The sequence below is a fragment of the Schistocerca cancellata genome, chromosome 12 (assembly GCF_023864275.1).
Source record: "Schistocerca cancellata isolate TAMUIC-IGC-003103 chromosome 12, iqSchCanc2.1, whole genome shotgun sequence".
NCBI lineage: Eukaryota > Metazoa > Arthropoda > Insecta > Orthoptera > Acrididae > Schistocerca > Schistocerca cancellata.
In genome coordinates, this window is record NC_064637.1 from 11,653,458 (window position 1) to 11,674,244 (window position 20,787).

The 20,787-nt window shown below is 41.3% G+C and overlaps 1 protein-coding gene across 1 annotated transcript in view; it reads left to right on the forward strand.

Moving 5' to 3' along the window:
* LOC126109820 (transcriptional activator cubitus interruptus-like) overlaps window positions 1-20,787 on the forward strand; it is a gene marked incomplete at its 5' end in the record, with an annotated part of 124,241 nt that overhangs the window by 97,388 nt on the left and 6,066 nt on the right. The window contains 5 exons of the mRNA XM_049914878.1: window positions 3,056-3,218; window positions 4,111-4,382; window positions 6,317-6,508; window positions 10,644-10,982; window positions 17,814-18,341. Coding sequence (XP_049770835.1) covers window positions 3,056-3,218; window positions 4,111-4,382; window positions 6,317-6,508; window positions 10,644-10,982; window positions 17,814-18,341 — 1,494 coding nt within the window. The remainder of the gene's footprint in view (window positions 1-3,055; window positions 3,219-4,110; window positions 4,383-6,316; window positions 6,509-10,643; window positions 10,983-17,813; window positions 18,342-20,787) is intronic.

Genomic DNA, 20,787 nt, shown 5'->3' on the forward strand with positions numbered 1-20,787 from the left:
TAGCAGCTTGTAACATAGCCTGTCATATTAATACGACCATGTGTTAGAATCCTGAAAACCGCCTTCTGCAGTACGGACCATTGCGAGACGTGCACGAAGAGAGTGAATTGGTTTAAATCTGGGGAGTTAGGTGGCCAGGTGAGTACAGAAGTATGCTAGGAGCCGTGTGGCACATTGTGTTGTCCTGCACGTACGGACAGATACGGTCCCCAGGATATGCATACTTGTGTCGACCCATTGTGCCTTTCAGGATGACGAGATTACCCGGGCAACACCGTGAACACATTCCTCAGCGTGTAATGCTTCCTCTTGTGGCGGCGCGGTTCTTTCCGTCCCTTTACCTGTGAACATTGTCTCAGCATATCATCAGTAGGGAAGCCGAGTAAAACCTACTGTACTTTCGACGTGAACCAGGCTGCAATTAAAGTCACTAATCTACGTTTCGGGAGAAAGTTTTCACACGAAATGAAAGGTTGGAAATTTATTCCTCAAATAATATATTCTGAAACTTAGGTGAGCAAGTATCACTGCCAAGCCCGTGCTAGTCTTAACACAGTCACTCACAATCCCTTTCACTCACATTAGCAAGTTTATGGTATTGCATTTCCCAAAAACGTAGTAGCTACGAAAATATGGATTGTTTTTGATTGAGAATGCTCGCCAAATATTAAGTCTGTCAGTACCTAATGCAGTCACAGTTTTTAGACCTGCTCAATATGCCACGTGGAATATATGTCTTTTCTTGTCAGAAAATTCACTCAAAAATTTCAAAATTCCTACACGCCCATCGGAATAATTATGCCGTCACTTTACCACACTTTTGATGTTTGAAACTGCTAGATCGGGCAACTTATCGTTTTTATCGGAACTACTGCTACAAACGTCCGAACTGTTTCATGGCTAGGCTCCCACTCCCCTCTAGAACACTCTAAGTCTTCTCTACCAGCAGAGAAAGGCACACAAAGAATACTGCTTTACCATTGGTCAGGTTACTCAACAGCCAATAGCAAAACAACATTCTGCTGCGTCAGTCCCCGCTTTTCATCAATAACCTATTGCAAAATAGTAAACCTAATGACTGCACTTTTTACCGACGTAATTATCTAATATGCTGAAGTTTTGCTTATGCATAAAGTTATTTACTATTGTTATTTATACCTGAATTAACTTTCTATTTACCATAAACTTACTTTACAAATCTGTTTTACAAAAATCCCCTTTGTCCACAACCATCTTCGAAATGTTCCCACACTAAATCCTACTACACAACTGGTTAAACAATTATCTTCATATTAACCTTAAACCACACTCGTGCATCATTCATACTGCTAAAACACATTTATAACATTTTACATACACAAAAAGACATAATAACACTTTATGAAAATACTAGAACAGTTTATGAAAAATATTCTATTACTTTAGTGCACTCTAGTGGGCGCAATCACAGTCCACCTATCCAATATTGTCCTCTATCGGCTGATACATAAATTACGCGCGCGTCCAGTCTCGCGTCACCATCTGTCACTATCCAGCTCTGCGACACATCTCCCACTTAACCGCCTGCAAGGCAGGACCGTTATACGGCGCTACGCCTCACTCTTCTCACCGGACCATTTTCACGATTGTTACATGGCCGTACACACTGACAGCCGTCTGTCCAATGGAGCATAAAATGTGATTCATCTGAGAAGGCCACCTGTCGGTTCTGAGTGGACATCCCGTTGCGGTATCGGCACGCAAATTCCAGCCTTCACTGTCAATGAAAAGCAGTTGTCACAGGTGCGTGAAATAGGCACCAGCTGCGGAGGTCCGTATGCGGCGACATTCACTGAACGGTTGCCGAGCAGACACTGTCAGTAGCTCCTCGGTTCGTCTCTGTGGTCAGCGACTCGACAGTTGCACGACTGTTCACCCGTACGTATCTCTGTCGCTGCTGCTCACCTCCGTCATCTGTAGCCCGTGTTGCCTCTGTGCTGCCATTCTGCCATACGCGGTATACTTTTAACTGTGGCGGCGTGCAGACAGTTTGCAAACTTAGCCGTTTCGGAAATTCTTCCACCCTCGGTACGAAAGCCGACGATCGTGCCCTTTCGGATGTCAGATAAATCCCTCCGTTTGCACACCGTGACTAGGACTGCACTGTTTTCCGTGTTCCCCCACCCTTAATACCCTCCACTGCTAGTGCTGCCACCTCCCGTGTGTGAGTGGTTATTGCCCACCGATGTCAAACGTAGGTGGCGGTCTCATTAAGGACTGTGTAGATCCACTATCACACCGACAATGTGCGAGTCCAAATCTGTTTGCTGCATCTACCGTTGCCCTGTATGTAAATGGGTGGGACATAAATAAAAGTGATGTGTCTCGTACTTCCAATTTTGATTATAGTTTAATGAGATCCTAATATATTTTCAAAAAACCTTTACAAAAAGATATCTGAAATTGACTTCTGTGCTAAAGCATAAAGAATCGAACTATGACTGATTTACTCTTAATGGCTGACTTGTTGAACACAGCTCTCAAAGTGTACATAAAAATCTCTCTGTGTGAGATATATTAAATGTAATGAAAATTACACACATTAACTTATAATTAAAAATAATTCTGATATATTGTTGTGTATTGTTCCCGATTACTGTTTATTGTTCCTAATGTTTTGTCAAGAGCTGTGTCGGGCATTTTCAGAGGTGCTCCCGGTACTGCAGAGTTGCGCCGAGTCGACGATACCGCGAGTGCCTCCGAAAGTGTCGAAGCCAGCTGCAAATTAAATGTCGGTGACAGTAAAGTTTAATGGACCGTGACCGTACGACCCATAAGTTTCACTAGCGACTAAAAAATTCTACATCTTTGTGTGTTCCACACTTAGTGACGAGGAAAGGTGCTATCGACTCTCCATTTGTGGCTAATGTTGTCGTTTATAAGGTCTTTATTAAATGTAGTTGTACAGAAGATAATTAGCTCTCAGTGTAATGGGCTGAAGATTAATACTAGTAAATAAAGATCACTCTGAAATGAGATTGCCAGCCCACTGGAAATGGCGTATATATTTTTTCAGCTGCCACCGGTATCGGTGGGCCTGCAGGTGACGGTAGGAGGAGACGGAGTCGGCGGCGGCGGCGGGGGTCTCGGCTCGGCAGAGCGTTCCGCCCGCAGCAGACTCAAGTCCCGCATGCACGCCAAGGGCATTCCTGCACTCCCCACACTGGCTGGGGTCGGCAGTAAGTTTATTGCCTCGTTTGCACTTCCTTTCTGCATCTTGCAACTAACTAATTTTGTACACAAATCGTTCTCGCTTCCCACGCCCGGGTTCCCGGGTTCGATTCCCGGCAGGGTCAGGGATTTTCTCTGCCTCGTGATGGCTGGGTGTTGTGTGCTGTCCTTAGGTTAGTTAGGTTTAAGTAGTTCTAAGTTCTAGGGGACTGATGACCATAGATGTTAAGTCCCATAGTGCTCAGAGCCATTTGAACCATTTTTTTGTACACAAATTTTTAATTTTTCCAGTAAAATGGTTCCGATTAATTTCGTATGCATTACTGGATGAAATGTGACAGGCTGCCGGTGCCATTCTGAAATATTTTATTCGTAGTCCGTTCACATTACTAAAAGCCTTGCTAATGTGTGGGCCAACTTTCCTGTCTTACGTGCTAGTCTTGACAGAACAGTCGTTAATAAATTTCACCCAAGATGTCACATTAAAGATATTCGGGTATCTCAACATTAATGTTTACATAGAATTAAAAAACTGACTTAAGTTAGTTACCTTTCTTTGTTATTCTACAAATGCTGTAGTGATTAATGATGATGATGATGATGATGATGATGATGATGATGATGATGTTAATGATAATTCCAAATGTATTTTGGTAATGAAACATTCCAAAAGTACAAACTACATAAAGAAATGATCAAATCTGTGCAATATTCTTGAATTAAGATGATTTGGGTCTAGACTGAGTTCAGAAATGCATTTCATTTTCGTAGATATATATACGTTTTATAAATGACACCCGAGTAATAAGTTGCAGTAAGTCATACGTGTCGTAATAATGTGTCGGGTCGGGTACCGAAAAGGTGTAGCCAGTCGTTTACTACTTTCACTGCACCGTGCAGGTCCGCGCAAGTGCAGCCTCGGCAGCAGCCCACTGCTGGGTGACCTCAGCCGGCGCATCGTCGACCTCAAGGTGGAGGGCGGGTGCGGCAGCGGCAGTGGCGGCGGAGGCGGAGGCGGAGGGCGGTCCGGCAGCGCCGCCCTGCTGCAGACGCAGCTGGCAGACGCGGTGCAGGCCGGCTGCTCGCGCCGCGACAGCAACTCCACCGTCAGCACCTACTACGGCAGCATGAAGTCCGGCGACGTCAGCCGCAGGAGCAGCCAAGCTTCTCAGGTGAGTGCCAAAGATGTCTTGATCGGTTAGACGTGATGTACTGTGCCAGTAGCAGCTCGTCCGTATCGGTACAAAAATAAACAAATAAAAGTCAGACCAGATTTGGTCTCTTATGTACCCAAACCTGAAAGCTTTTAATATAATGCACACAGACTTCTGCCATATACAAATATTTTGTATTTCGTAACTCTTACACCTGAGCCTCCTTTAGCAGAGTTAACTGCATACCTGGTGCATTAACATAGTTTCCAGAGTGACACCTTACGAGCTCAAAACAAATATTAACTTAGCTCATTTGGGGGCCACTTTCGGTCCTGTAATACCAGTGCAAGAGTAAAGACATTAACAAAATAGTTCTGCTTGACGTGACTTAAACTTTTATTAGAATAGCACATCAGATCACCAACGTGGTACTCTACCTGCAAAATACGTAAACGAGTGGAGTCCGGGACAAATGGTCACAGATGCGTACTCGTTTGCAATATTTTGACAGTTTCTGTAACTCTTACTTTCTTAATCATAGTGTAACAATTTGAAACAGACTTCTGTGGCAAGTTATTTAGTATTATTTTTTAAATTAATTAATATCATTTTTGTTTACAAACTGATATAAACATCTCTCATGTCAAGAGTCCCTCAGTCGTGCCTGTCGGCAACTTGGCATGTCTTCTTTACGGTAAGTAGCAATCTATCTTTTCCTACATTGCAAATAACAGCTGAAGGAGGGAAGACATAAACAGAGAATTAACTAGCTGTGCTGTGCTTGTTTAATTATTTATCAGGTTCTGTGGGACCATCTGAGCCGAAGTTACTCTGTTATGGAATGAGCCAATACATAGTTCACAGAAAGCTGATTAGAAAATTTATATACAAAAAATTACTAAAATGCGATAAAAAATTGAGAGAAAAGTTCTGCTCAGCTGCAAGATAATTTCTTGCTAAAGCAAAAGCAAGGTAAGAAATTCGGTGAAAGGAACAGTAATGGTCGCTCATTACCTTGTCGACGCTGTTGTTTTCTGCAGAGAGTATTCTCACTGAGAACTTTACCTTCTAATGTAATGCAATTTCACGTAGGCGTAGCACTAACTTGCAGGTGATTTTTCTTGGCTAGACCACCCAGATATGTCACCAGACTGATGGGAATTATATTGGGATTGTTAAACAATAATAAAATACAATTTACTTAACTTGAATTTAGGATAAACTGTTCCAAGGTTACTGTCATAAATTAATAACCTGGCACACTTTTTTGATTAGATCTCTTTCATCCGTTTCCAGGTGTAAAACTTTGTTACAAATATCTTTACAGTTAACTTCTTCCACTCACATGTCAGCTTGTGAAAAATCCAGTGCCATGTTTACACAATACCGTGCTCATAAAATGTTATTTTACAAAGGCTTGTTAACTTTTTGTGATGTTTATGAATGATTAAATCTCAGTGAAAGAACAGCTATTTGTCAATATCAAAAAATATCTATGAAATACATTTAAGTTGTCAATCAAAAAAAAAAATTTTTAATGGTAATTTTACATCTAAATTATTCCAAAATTGATGTTAATGCTTTCACAATGATTTTATGTCATTCTTTACAGCTTTGTGTAGATGAATTTTCTAAATAACATTATTGCTGTTCCTGAAGGTTTATTTAAAAGTTACTGAAATGAATGCCTTTATTTACCTGTACCTATTAATGAAAATATTGCAATGTAGGAAAAGATAGATTGCTACTTAAATATAAAACATACAGAAATTTAATTATAGCTCAGCATGTCAAAATGAAGTATATTTTGTTAGTAAATTAACGTCAGTATGAAAATATACACACCGTATCAAGTTATTGACCGATTGGATATTGTGTTCTTCACTAATATTGTCAGCTCCGTTACTACCTACACGTGACACTTATGAGTACGGTCCCATCCACTCTCACAGATGTCTGCCGCATCCTGCCTGAGGCCGGCGGGTACCGGGGGTGGAGGTGGCGGCGGCGGGGGCGGCTCGCTGTACGACCCCATCTCGCCTGGCAGCTCGCGCCGCTCTTCGCAGCTGAGCAGCAACAGTTGCAGCCACAGCCACCAGCATCGGCTGCACGGCTCTTACTGCACCTCCAATCTCGTCGTGCAGGTGAGGGGAAGAACTGTACCGAGGGCATTACTAAAAAAGTAGTATTTTGTTGCCGCAAAAGTATGTGCGACACTATATGCCGGTATGTCTGAGAAGTCACTTACATCAAAACAGTATATTGTGTATTCGGGGTGTATACGAGCCGGGACAACTGGGAGATCCGGGAAAAACCCGGGAATTTTTTGATCCGGGAGAAAACTGGGAAAAACCCGGAAATGTTTTAGAATTCTGGGAATTTTTCATAGTTGTAGTTTTCCATTAGATTTTTGTAATTTTGACTGGTAAGAACCAATGTTCTAACAAAGGATATTACTGTATCCCGGTACTTCAGAATAATACTGCTGCAATAAAACATGATCGAGAGAAAAAAACGAAAATAAAACTTACGTTGCAAAGGAAATGCGTCATATACGATAACAAAACAAAGTGCCCGTACGAGTGTCTGATAGCAGCAAAATGTATCAAAAGCTTTAGTGAGACTATGCAATGTTGCAGAACGAACGACAAATTGCTTCCGATAAGCGCGACGTCACAACTGTTTACAGTAGATTCGTTTGAGCAGTTGCGAGTGGGCTCGTGAGCGTGCACAGTTGAGTCGCGTACGAATAGTACCTTCTCCCGCTTCTGGCTACACTAGTAAGGGCCAGTTGTACACTCCCCAGCTAACAGGCACTTATAAGTTCTAATCTGGGAGTGACACGGAAAACGCATTGTACGAACGTGTAATAACGCCTAACCGGAGGATAATCGCAGGACAAGTAAACGGGTCATTGCGGCAGCGTTAGTAAAGTTAACTGGAGAACAAGTTTTGACTCTGGCAGGAATAGTTACAGAATTAGTGATGACAAGATTGTTTGATATAATGTGGAAGGAGAATAAACGGGGGCATCACACGAATTATGGAAGAATATGACAATTCCAAATTTACATAAATGTTTCATACTACTACTTTTCGATCTCGTGCTTGAGAAGCTGGAGCGTATGAATGAAATGTGAAACTGTTTCCTAATATAAAGGTTTTTGCTTGTAGTAGGCCTAATAGGCGATGATATTGGTACCAAGTTAATTATATTCTGTCGTGTCATAAAAATGACCATTTGTTCCAAAACAGTCTCGTTTATTTGGGCTGTATAATTGCTGCACTATTAGACAGACCTATTTTCTTTTATCTAGCAGACAGTGACAAAATACACGTAATCAACTCGAGAAACCACACCAGTCTTGGGTACTATTTGTAGTAACAGCATTTTCAGTATCAGACAACGACGTTTCGTTTTTTCTTGTAGCAAAATGTTTGACGAACTTTGATGAGGTAATAGAGTCTTGAAAAGTGCTTCATGTAAAGCCATAGCAAGATTAAAGAGAAAAATGCTCTAGGACTTAAGGATTGAAGAAATGTGTACGGTCTTGCTTGTCTCTTGTCTTTACTGTTTTTATGTTTCCCACATTTAATTTTATGTCAAACAAAACAACAAGATATTAGCTAATTGGCAATAAAGAGTGCAAATTTTCTGAAGAGTTCTTGTTCTCCTGGTCACAAATATTCCCATCCAGTTTTTCTTGCGAGCTTGTTTTAAAAGGGGCAGGATGTCAAACCGGCCGGCAGGGAGCAGGAGAGGCATGACAGGACGTTTAATTTCCAGTGTCCTGAATATAGTTTGATGGCATCCATTACAAAATATTACACGCTTGAATTCCACAGAGCGAAATACAGTGACGTGCGATAGAAGAGTGCTGTGTGAAGAGGTGTTGCACTGCACTTTGGCACACTTACGACCAAGTAACATGCCTTACGTGTCCTCAAAGACACATGTCTTATGTATCAGACTCGTCAGAAAGATGTGCGCTACAAATTGAACATTTTTTGAAAAGTCGATTCAATTGTTGGTGCTCTACCTCAAACACTGGAGGAAGGGGGGGACGCAACTATCTAGTATTGCCCGGTTCATAAATATCGTAGATCCGGGACATACACAGAGCAGTCTGAGTTTTAGTGGGGGAGTGGGTGGTCTCCACGTGACCTGTGTTTACATTTAGTGATTTTGCTTTTTCCTCTTCGTTTATTGCTCTCACGTCAAATGAAAACAAAACAGATTTCTGTGGTTGGGACTTATCAAGTGAATTAAAACGCATTCACATAATTACGGAAGGCTAAAATAAGTTTCAGATTTTGGTTTATTTCCACCTTTCTGGCAGTTGAGCATTAATTGCCTTGCAGAACAATGAAGCTATTTTTGTCGGTTTGCTGAAGAAATTTGGCTTTTATTAATCTTTTCCACTGAGGCAGTCCATTTATTTGGCTAGTTTCAACTGTTCACTACATTTCACGTACACATTTTTATTTTCTAGCATGTATGACATTATGCCACAATAAAGAACCAAACATACAGTACTGGTACTCCAAGAAAATATACATTCGAATCTAGACATACGAATGTGCACTTTAAGCCGAATTATGCTTTTTAGTACGGTTCACGAAATTCCGATGCTCTCGGAGTATCATCTGATGTCTCGTTACTCTTATGACGTAATGCGAGATCTTTTAATATTTTACGTGTACGAACATACGGGCTTCCTGCGTCATCGTAGCTGAGCGAGCTCAGTGACGCCTGTTTTCTGGTGCTCTCTGCAAACTGCTGAAATGAACCTAGTTGTAACAGCTCGTGGGAAAACATTGTGTATGGCGGTTTGAAAAGCATTACTTTCAAAGAAAATTTTCTTTTACGCAAGATGAACTGTGTGTGATGAATTTCTTATATCACAGAGCGTTTGACCGATTTAAAATCAACTCTTTGAGGACGACTATTAGAAGAATTTTGAGCCCAGATGACGAGATGTTTATGTCGTTATTAAAAATTTTGCTGGCACATTTGTGTGATGTATCTTAAAGTGTAACACGCGCAAAAAAGATCAACCTTATATGCGAAAGCTTAGATTCTCTTGCAGCTTATTAATCGCAGAGACCAATATTATATGTGAAAGCTCTAATCTTCTTGTAGCAATACTATGTATATTAATTTAAACTGATAACTTTTCCTATTTGTGTAGTCACACTACTTAACAGTGATGTTGCTATTGGCTGACTAATCGAGTGAGCTATACTGTGAATATCCGTGGCCATCAACTGGTGAGATCACGTAACGTGAGATATGACTGGCTTACAAAAGCGCATCGCAATCTCGATTCAAGTGCTTCGGAAAGTAACACGTGGTGTTTGGTGGAATTCGTATTTACACTTTCGTAATACAAAAATGTGCAGTTTACACATTGCTGCAAATCACAGATCTTTCCAAAACATGTTTTTCCCCCTTTTTTGTTTGGTGCCGGGAAATTCTACACCGTCGTATAAAAACGTAATGATTCAATGGATTGATAAGTTTTACAGTTATGAAGAAAGCTATATTGTAACTTAACACGGAAAAAGTGTATTTTCATCCAGGAGGAAGTGCATTTTTAACTGTGAAATCCAGGAAAAATCTGAGAATTTTTTTTTCCTTGTCCACTTATACACCGCCGTATTGAAGCACTTACATGTAAAAGTTATGTATCTGGTAGGAGATGTCCTTCAAAAAGCTTCCTTAACACATTACTGAAGTGTGGCGTCAAAATTGTTGAGGAACTCTTACGTGTGAATAAACAGTGTTGGAGCTCCATCCTGCTGTAGCCACAGGTGATGATGATTTCCTTGTCCTTGAGCTAGGTGCCAGCTGTGTTAAGACCTGTCCAAATATGAATTTCAGTTCGTGTACCTTTCAAAAAAAATGTGTTGCAAAGAATCAGAATGACATTCTGGCCTATGTCCAGGGTGTATTCACTCCCGAACAACTGGGAATATTTTTATCCGAGAGGAAACTGGGAAAAACACACTAATATTTTGGAATTCTGGGAATTTTTAATTTATTTAGTCTTTTCCACTATTTAACACATATTTTCTGCATTTGACTTAAGAAATTCAAAAGAAACAATTGTTTCATACATTGACATAGTACATAATACGATGTATCACAAACTTCACTAGAGACACGTATTGTGTACCTCTCTATAAATTTGGAATTGCTTATTTCACCAAATCGCTATCCCGATAAGCCAGTTACGAGTCGTGTCTCACTCGAACACCACTACCCGCCCCTTGCAGACGCAGAACATGTCACTGCAGCAGCAGCAGTTCCTGGCGCACACGGGTGGTGGGTGCGCACAGCCACCCACTGCGACCGCATCCGGAGTCCCTGCCGCTCGGCCGCCCGGCTGCGGTACGGGGGCGCCACCCCAGTCCTGCACGCCCGTCGGTCCGCCCCCCGAGCAGCTCCAGCGGCCACCGCCACCCCCTTCGCGGCCTGCATCCGCCATACTGCCACCCATCCCTCCGCGGGAGCTGCACCCCAACCAGGAGGTGGTGCTCGACGAGGTGGCCGAGGGCGAGATGGTCGAGAACAAGCTCGTCATCCCGGACGACATGCTGCAGTACCTCAGCGAGGTAGGTGGCGCGATTTCTTGACGTATTTCCCCGTGTTTCGTCTTCTCGGTGTTGTTTGTTGTTGTTGTTGTTGTTGTTGTTGTCTTCAGTCCTGAGACTGGTTTGATGCAGCTCTCCATGCTACTCTATCCTGTGCAAGCTTCTTCATCTCCCAGTACCTACTGCAGCCTACATCCTTCTGAACCTGTTTAGCGTATTCATCTCTTGGTCTCCCTCTACGATTTTTACCCTCCATGCTGCCCTCCAATGCTAAACTTGTGATCCCTTGATGCCTCAGAACATGTCCTATCAAGCGATCACTTTTTCTTGTCAAGTTGTGCCACAAACTCCTCTTCTCCCCAATTCTATTCAATACCTCCTCATTAGTTACGTGATATACCCATCTAATCTTCAGCATTCTTCTGTAGCACCACATTTCGAAACCTTCTATTCTCTTCTTGTCCAAACTATTTATCGTCCATGTTTCACTTCCATACATGGCTACACTCCATACAAATACTTTCAGAATCCTGACACTTAAATCTATACACTATGTTAACAAATTTCTCTTCTTCAGAAACGCTTTCCTTGCCATTGCCAGTCTACATTTTATATCCTCTCTACTTCGACCATTATCAGTTATTTTGCTCCCCAAATAGCAAAACTCCTTTACTACTTTAAGTGTCTCATTTCCTAATCTAATTCCCTCGGCATCACCCGACGTAATTTGACTACATTCCATTATCCTCGTTTTGCTTTTGTTGATGTTCATCTGATATCCTCCTTTCATGACACTGTCCATTCCGTTCCACTGCTCTTCCAAGTCCTTTGCTGTCTCTGACAGAATTACAATGTCATCGACGAACCTCAAAGTTTTTATTTCTTCTCCGTGGGCTTTAATACCTACTCCGAATTTTTCTTTTGTTTCTTTTACTGCTAGCTCAGTATACAGATTGAATAACATCGGGGACAGGCTACAACCCTGTCTCACTCCCATCCCAACTACTGCTTCCCTTTCATGCCCCTCGACTCTTATAACTGCCATCTGGTTTCTCTACAAATTGTAAATAGCCTTTCGGTCCCTGTATTTTACCCCTGCCACCTTTAGAATTTTAAAGCGAGTATTCCAGTCAACATTGTCAAAAGTTTTCTCTAAGTCTACAAATGCTAGAAATGTAGGTTTGCCTTTACTTAATCTATTTTCTAAGATAAGTCTTAGGGTCAGTATTGTCTCACGTGTTCCAACATTTCTGTGGAATCCAAACTGATCTTCGCCGAGGTCAGCTTCTACCAGTTTTTCCATTCGTCTGTAAAGAATTCGTGTTAGTATTTTGCAGCTGTGACTTATTAAACTGATTGTTCGGAAATTTTCACATCTGTCAACACCTGCTTTCTTTGGGATTGGAATTATTATATTCTTCTTTAAGTCTGAGGGAATTTCGCCTGTCTCATACATCTTGCTCACCAGATGGTAGAGTTTTGTCAGGACTGGCTCTCCCAAGGCCGTCAGTAGTTCCCATGGAATGTTGTCTACTCCGGGAGCCTTGTTTCGACTCAGGTCTTTCAGTGCTCTGTCAAACTCTTCACGCAGTATCGTATCCCAATATTGTCCTCAAGAACATTGCCTCTATCTACTCTTTCCACCTTTGTGCTTCCCTTCTTTGCTTAGAACTGGGTTTCCATCTGAGCTCTTGATATTCATGCAAGTAGTTCTCTTTTCTCCAAAGGTGTCTTTAATTTTCCTGTAGGCAGTATCTATCTTACCCCTCGTGAGATAAGCCTCTACGTCCTTACATTTGTCCTCTAGCCGTCCCTTCTTAGCCATTTTGCACTTCCTGTCGATCTCATTTTTGAGACGTTTGTATTCCTTTCCGCCTGCTTCACTTACTACATTTTTGTATTTTCTCCTTTCATCAATTAAATTCAGTATCTCTTCTGTTACCCAAGGATTTCTACTAGCCCTCGTCTTTTTACCTACTTGATCCTCTGCTGTCTTCACTATTTCATTCCTCAAAGCTACCCATTCTTCTTCTACTGTATTTCTTTCCCCCATTCCTGTCAGTTGTTCCCTTACACTCTCCCTGAAACTCTGTACAACCTCTGGTTCTTTCAGTTTATCCAGGTCCCATCTCCTTAAATTCCCACCTTTTTGCATTTTCTTCAGTTTTAATCTACAGTTCCTAACCAATAGATTGTGGTCAGAGTCCACATCTGTCGCTGGAAATGTCTTACAATTTAAAACCTGATTCCTAAATCTCTGTCTTACCATTATATAATCTATCTGACACCTTCTAGTATCTCCAGGATTCTTCCATGTATACAACCTTCTTTTATGATTCTTGAACCTAGTGTTAGCTATGAATAAGTTATGCTCTTGCTGTTAAACTTCAAAATATTGTACAAAATATAATTCGGCGGATGCTTTTGTCGATAAAATGTCCCAATATGTATCGCCCCGTACGAGCGATGAAACGAATATTGTCGGAATGGTTATAAAAACCGTACTTACTTGCATGTTGAATAAACATGTTAGGATACTGATTTCAAAGAAATAACATGGCTCAGAATTTATAAATCTCCCCATTAATTTATTGCAGGTAGAACATACAAACTCACAGTCTTCCACAATCATAAATTCCAATTTACTTACAAATTCAAGTACAGTCACACCGTCATAATACGTTATGCAATACGAGAAGTATTACCGACCAGAAACTATTCCAAACTGACTCCCACTGTCAGACTCGTGTTAACATTTATAGAGTTTTGATGTTGAACCTGTACTTTTCTCTTCATTATAACTTATGATATTATTATAATTTTACAATCCAAGTAATTTCACAGTAGTAGTCTTATTGCAGATTATTTGATATTTTAAAGCAACCTAATTACAAACACATAAAATAAGGAAAGACAACAAGTTACCTATAGAGGACTGGTGTATGGTCCATACAAACATGTAGCAGGAAACAGTTAACACCAGCTTTTGAGATCTTGATCTTTTTGTAGTAGGGCCGCTCTCATGTCTTTCAATTTAACAAGTTTCTTACTTACTGAGAGCTACAACACTCCCCTACAAGAACTTCAGCATTAATGATCGTGTTCACTTCTTCTGTAAATTCGACTTTCACAAGACTGATGTCTTTTTAGGAAAGTCCGTTTCCTGAATCGTGAGTGTAAACAACAGAAAATTGTAAAGAAATAACTAAAATTGAGGAAGACCAATGCAAAACTAAAATTCAATGTAACGATTAAAAGATAAATTATGAATATGAAAATATGCGTGTATCGTATCCTATATTAGTTCTGTGTGTTGTGTTCCACAACACAACACGACATTGGCAGCTACATTATAGGGTGCAAGTGAGCTGTGTTGGCTGTGGACACACATCACTGCGCGAGGGCATTTTCTTGAGTTTTGTAAACTTTTACAAAATGTAAGACACACAGGTGGAATATCGTGTGAGGCTGGGTGGTAGACGATTCCAAATCCAAACTGAGTTGGGGTGTTCTGGTATGGTAGCCGTTCAAAGTGTGGTCTTGTAGTGGTACTTCTGTCCAGTGTTATGTTTGTTGATGCCATGTTGTGTGAGAATTTATCACTTTCTTGAAATAGTTTTAGCTTACCATTATCATAAATGTAATGACTGTTTTCTTGTTCAATGAAAAAGTCTTTATAGAAAATAAAATCCATTTTCACCACATAAATCTCTTCCCGTATTTCAAGTTATTGACTTATTCAAACCTGCCAAATTTTATGGTTTATCTGTAAAATTTATGGAAATTGTGGCATTTTACAGTTTTACGGATTGACTTTGTGGACAAAAATTTGGAACATTAACATTTGATAATCATCTTACTTCCATAGTGTCGGTTATTTGCATGGATTGAAGACATGTCTAAGATAGTCTAACTCATTCTTTGATATGATTGGTACTTCTAACCATGCGATGTTTGAGTTGGCATTGGAACAGAATTTAAAGCTGGTGTAACAGTTCTTTCATGTGAACCTTAGGTGTTGACAGACTCAGCTCTACGAATTCTTTGTTCCACTCCATTCGCTTATTGTGATTTAACCTAAATTTTTTGACCACATGTGGACTAACTACATTCGTTTCACGTGTGTGTGTGTGTGTGTTCTTTTTTTTTTTTTTTTTTTTTTCCCCGCCATGTGCATTCTTCTTTTTTTTTTTTTTTTTTTTTTTTTTCCCCCACCATGTGCATATTTTTGTATTAAGGTTGGAGTTGTGTTCATTTAATGGTTTAAGACTTTGCGTGTTGTGACATGTTTCAGTGAAGTGTTTGACTGGCTTGAGTGTTTATGTTATAGTTTCAGTGTTTCAGTATGTATCGAGACATTTGTTCTTGGACATATTTATACACTATATTCCTATTGTAGGATTCATGAATAAATCCAGCAAGAAACAGTACTTCCAGACATTCATAAGAATCATATTATGTTGACTTTCTATGCATACTAAAATCAAGAAAGGCAGAAAAATTTGACTTTTGCATGGTATGTGGGTGTGATATTAATATTGCACATGGTAATCATGTGAAGTGTGGTAAACAGGTAAGCTATGTTAAACTGAAGAAGGGTAACAAGAAAATCAACACTCCTTTTGCCAATTCGAGAAACATAGATAGTGACATAATTAGGGTCTAGAGTCTGTTTACTTTCTTTCTGGTGGAAGCTGACACTTTAGTGTCTTTATGATAAACCATAAAATTTGGCAGGTTTGAATAAGTCAATGACTTGAAAAGCGGAAGATGACACTTTAGTTGCAAATCAAGATGCTGCAAGTGATTCCTGTTGGGCACAAATATCAAGAATTCATGGAGCTGATGGATTTCTTAAGTATAGCCAAATTTCTAGAGTAATGCTATGTATTCTAACCATAGCAAAGCAGAATGTGAATGTGTTTTCAGCCTTGTGAAGAAAAATAGAACAGAGTTCAGATCATCCGTTTCCAGTGAATCACTATTTCTTTTTTGAAGACCAGGAGTTCTGGTCCCTGTTGTGACAAAACATTTTCTCAAGACTTTTTGCAGGAAGCCAAAAAGGCCACAACTACGACTTTAAAGTCGAACTAGCATTTGACCAATGTTCACTGTGCCTGCTACTGTTTAACATGGATTTCTTCTTGATTGTTATGTTCATCTGCAAACCATTGGCCTATGATGTAAGCAGATGTGATTTCATTGAAGTATTCTGTTTAAAGCAAGAATTGTATTTTGTAGCTTAGAAGTGTTATTATTTTTGTCAAGCTGGTGTACGTCAAAAATCATTAGATTTTTGGTCGCACAGAAGTTTTACTGATATCCTTTTTCGAAAGTTGCCAAGTGTGACTAATTTAAATAAATAAATAAATAAGTAAATACGCTCGATGTATGGGAACTATCGATTTCTGTAGTTAATAAATAAACTAATGGTTCCTCATAAATAACAACACTCCTATCAAAGGTAAAGATTTTCTGTATTTTTATATTTAAATGTAAGGAACACTATACCCAGTCTCGACACTCGTCTTAATAATTCAGCTTGGTCTGGAGATGACAGTGGCCACAATGGACTTTGTCCAACAACTAAACTAATAATCAAAATATCCACGGATGTACTGCCGGTCTACAGTGTCCAACGGGCACAATATTTCGGCGATCACACATGTCGCTATCATCAGGTGAACTGACGGACTGAGCTCCTGTGAACGTGTCGGCACGGAGATCTGTACACTATGCCTGTTCAGAGGGAACTGGGTTCGGTCGCGGCGGCGGCTGATTTAATTACCCTCCACCCCGGCGCACTCCCTCCGCCGTCCGCACCACGGTCGCGCGGTGGAAGAGATTGCGACGGCGTCTGAGATGACGTCGGTGTGCTGGCTCTGTCCGCCATGGTCATCACAACTATACGTTTGCTCGATTTACTCTTGATTAATCCAATCGCTGGTTCCCAAGCCTTGCTAAGATTATAGCCACAGTCACGGTTTATGAGGTCGTCATTGGTGCGAATTTCGATGGCCTCTCTAACAACGCTGTCCCAGTATCTCGACGTCTATACCAGAATCCTTGTACGTTCATAATCCATAGTGTGATTTTTCGACAAACAATGTTCAGCGACCTCCAACTTGCTCGGATACATCAGTCGAGTGCGCCTCTGGTGTTCACGGCATCAATCCTCGACGGTACGCATCGTCTGACCAATATACGACTTGCCACATTGACACGGAATCTGGTACACGCCGGCCTTCCTCAAACCGAGGTCACACTGTAGGCTCCCAGTACACCCGTGGATATTTTGATTATCAAATACGCCGGGAGAAACTCAAGAATCACAACTAAACTAATGTTGAACAGCCTTCCTCTAAATATACTTTTGACTGTGCACTGCCATATCTATGTGGTGGGTTGCAATCCAACATAATTCACATTCCTGTTATTCCGTCCTGGAATTCCCATTGTTTAATTACACAGTTAAATTTATCCGATATAAGTACGATTAGCATTAAGCAGCAGAGTGATAGCTTATTGTCGATGCAGTTCACATAATACATTTATTTAATGTCTCTGTCTTATCTTTAAATTACACATATACTTATTCCACATCACAGAAGGTTCTTCTTCATGATGGGGTTCACAGAACACACCGAACGGATAACCGAGTGTGTTGAAAGAGTTCGAGGGGCCGACAGCTGTCACCTCAATTTTCTTCAGAAATTAAACTTGTCAGGTACCGCAGATGGCAAGATTCCTCCCGACAGTCACTAGATTTAACTTTCGGAGACGGTGACACCGGTGGCCGGAAAGCTCGCAAGTGTCAACTGCACCGCAACTGCAACTGCTGACACCTTGCAGGTGGCAGACAACTCGAAGGACGCCCAGAGCCCCCGGCTCCCCGCGGCAGCGCCGGCACCGACCGCCGCCGACACCGCCGGCTACCGGCAGCAGCAGGACACGCAGCCGCAGCTCCCGCCCCCCGCGCAGCCCTGCGGCGGCTACGTCCCGCCGTCGCCGCAGCAGGCGGGACCCGCGGCGCCCCCGCACCACTACGGCACCTGCGGCGGACCCGCGCACCAACTCCCTCCGGCGCAGCCGCAGCAGCACCAGCACCGAGGCTGCGCCGCGGGCGCGGCCGGCGTGCCGTGCCACCACGCGCCCGTTTCGCCGCACCGGCAGCAGGCGCACGACTTCGCGGGCAGCAGTGCCGGCTACGGCTGTTACCGTCAGCACCACCAGCACAAGGCGTACGGTGGGAACGGGAACTACTGCCACGGCGGCGGAGCCTACCACTGCCACGGCAGCCCGTCTCCGGCTGTCCAGGGCTACCAACAGCAGCACCAGCAACACGTGTTCCCACACCAACAGCAGCAACACCTGTACCAGGTGCGTCACGGCCCACTTTCGTGTACACTGTAAATTGTACCGTGAGCGAATTAAAATTTTGGTTATGTACTGTAACGATCCGTTTCCTACGGTTGCGGAACTACTCCTGTAGAACTTTGCCTAAACAAATTATTCATTTTACTACTTCCATTTAATTACCGTTTTTACTCGAATCTAAGCCGCACTCGAATCTAAGTCGCACCTGAAAAATGAGACTCGAAATCGAGGAAAAAAAATATTTTCCCGAATCTAAGCTGCACCTGAAATTTGAGACTCGAAATTCAAGGGGAGAGAAAAGTTTTAGGCCGCATCTTCAAATCGGAACAAAGTTGGTCCATTGTAACATGAGAGACAATTTTAGTCGAATGGATGAAGATAACAGCTACAGTAGTTTGGTTCGAGTCGTAAGCTTAGCAGTTAAGCTTTACCAGGTAGCCATTGCTACGTGTCAGGCGCTCCGTCGGTATTTATACGGGTACCCTTCCTTTATCACGTGCTTCGTCTGGTTTGAATTGACTGCTTATTTTGTCTTTGATCTGATAAGCACCGTTTTCTTTGTTAGGGTGTTTACGTCACTCTAAGCTGAAAATGCATTATTGTACTCTGTCATGCATTGTTTGTCGCATTCTGATTGTGCGTGTTAATGGCCTGTCGCTGCTCATGGCATGGCTTGCGTTTGTGTGCGCTACCACTGCTTACAATTAAAATAAAAAAAAAAAGAAAGAAAGAAAGAAAAGAGAGGAATCGTCTCATTAGCGAAACAATGGCAAGAGATTACTACTTGTTGTTACTTACAGTGCTGCTTTCTTTGATGATGATCAACAAGAACCAAATAATAGACTGCGTATGATAGAAGATGTTCTGAACGAGAGTTTAGCGAAATTTTTTCTCCGTTTGAAAATCTTTGGACGCCTCTTTAGTACATTACATTCTGCACAGAAATTAGAGTCATCTTAGATTTAAAAATTTAGTCAATTGCCGTGCTTCATTTCTGACCTCATCGCTATTAGGCATAAGAATAATAATGATATGTACATTCTTCCGCGTTTGCTGTTGTCTCACTCTAGTTTCGTACTATACTAGGCAGACAGGATTTAAATGAGATAGCAGCAAACACGAAACAATACATTGCAAAATGTTTATATTCGTATTATTCTTATGGTGAAGAGAATACTGCATGTGATTCACAATTCATAAAAGTTCCTATTAACAACCATCTCTTCTCACAGGTAGAAAAAATTCAGAATGCAGAGTTGGCCATATTGACAAACATCCCAAACAGTCTTGCCAGTCGGATTTTCGTAGTACACTGAAATACTGCTACATTCGAAGATGAACAATATGGAATTTGTATTTACTTCATTGGATAATGTATGAAAATCCAGTGGTCGAAACTCAGGGCGGAGAAAAAAGCTCGTCTTCCACCCTTTTTTCTTTTTTTTTTTTTTTTTTTTTTTTTAATGACGCAGAGGTTTTGGTGCCAGTATTTATCTTTGTGCTTGCAAAGCATGCCTGTGTAGCGCTACATATATTCGACGGCAGAAGTCAGTTGTGGCAGCACCCACCAACATTTTTCACAACTTCCGCTTGCTTTGCACTCGATTCTAAGCCGCAGGCAGTTTTTTGGATTACAAAAACCGGAAAAAAAGTGTGGCTTAGATTAGAGTAAATACGGTAATCAAACTTCCTCACAAAAATTAACACCCCCAAAAATTTACAAAGACTGTGCCAAACTAACACTCCTTTGCTGTTTCCCCCATATTGACTCCGTACCGAATCTCGTGCCTCAGGTGCTCAATTCTTATTCTTCTTCGCGGATGGATCACTTAGGACCACGCGTAATCGACATTTGTTGGCCTTTCTTTTCACCCAGTATTCCTTCATAAACAACGAATGGGCTAGCTTTCGTTGCCTATACCACGTATGTCGGTTAGTTTTTCACTCTTCTTCCTCGAAACCCCATGTGTTTGTGATTTTTCTGATTTCATTTCTATCATGTAGATTTGGAGACCCTAATTCTCTCAGGTCTTTTCCTGTCTGTTTGTACTAGTTTGGTCTTGTAGTTTTGTTCTTCTTTAGGTTTTGGTTAATAAAATATTGCTTATAGTATTATAACACTATGTGATTTTGTCTGGTATATGACATCCTCACAGGTTATGTGTAAATGGAAAAACAGTAGTATTTACATGACTGATCACTTAAATTCTTCCATGTCAGATAAGTCAGTATGTTGCAGACATTGGCAGCAAATTTATGAGTAAAAAACATAAATAAATAAACAAATCATTGGATATAATAGAGGGAAACATTCCACGTGGGAAAAATGTATCTAAAAACAAAGATGATGTAACTTACCAAACGAAAGCGTTGGTATGTTGATAGACACACAAAATTCAAGCTTTTGCAACCCATGGTTGCTCCATCAGGAAAGAGGGAAGGAGAGGAA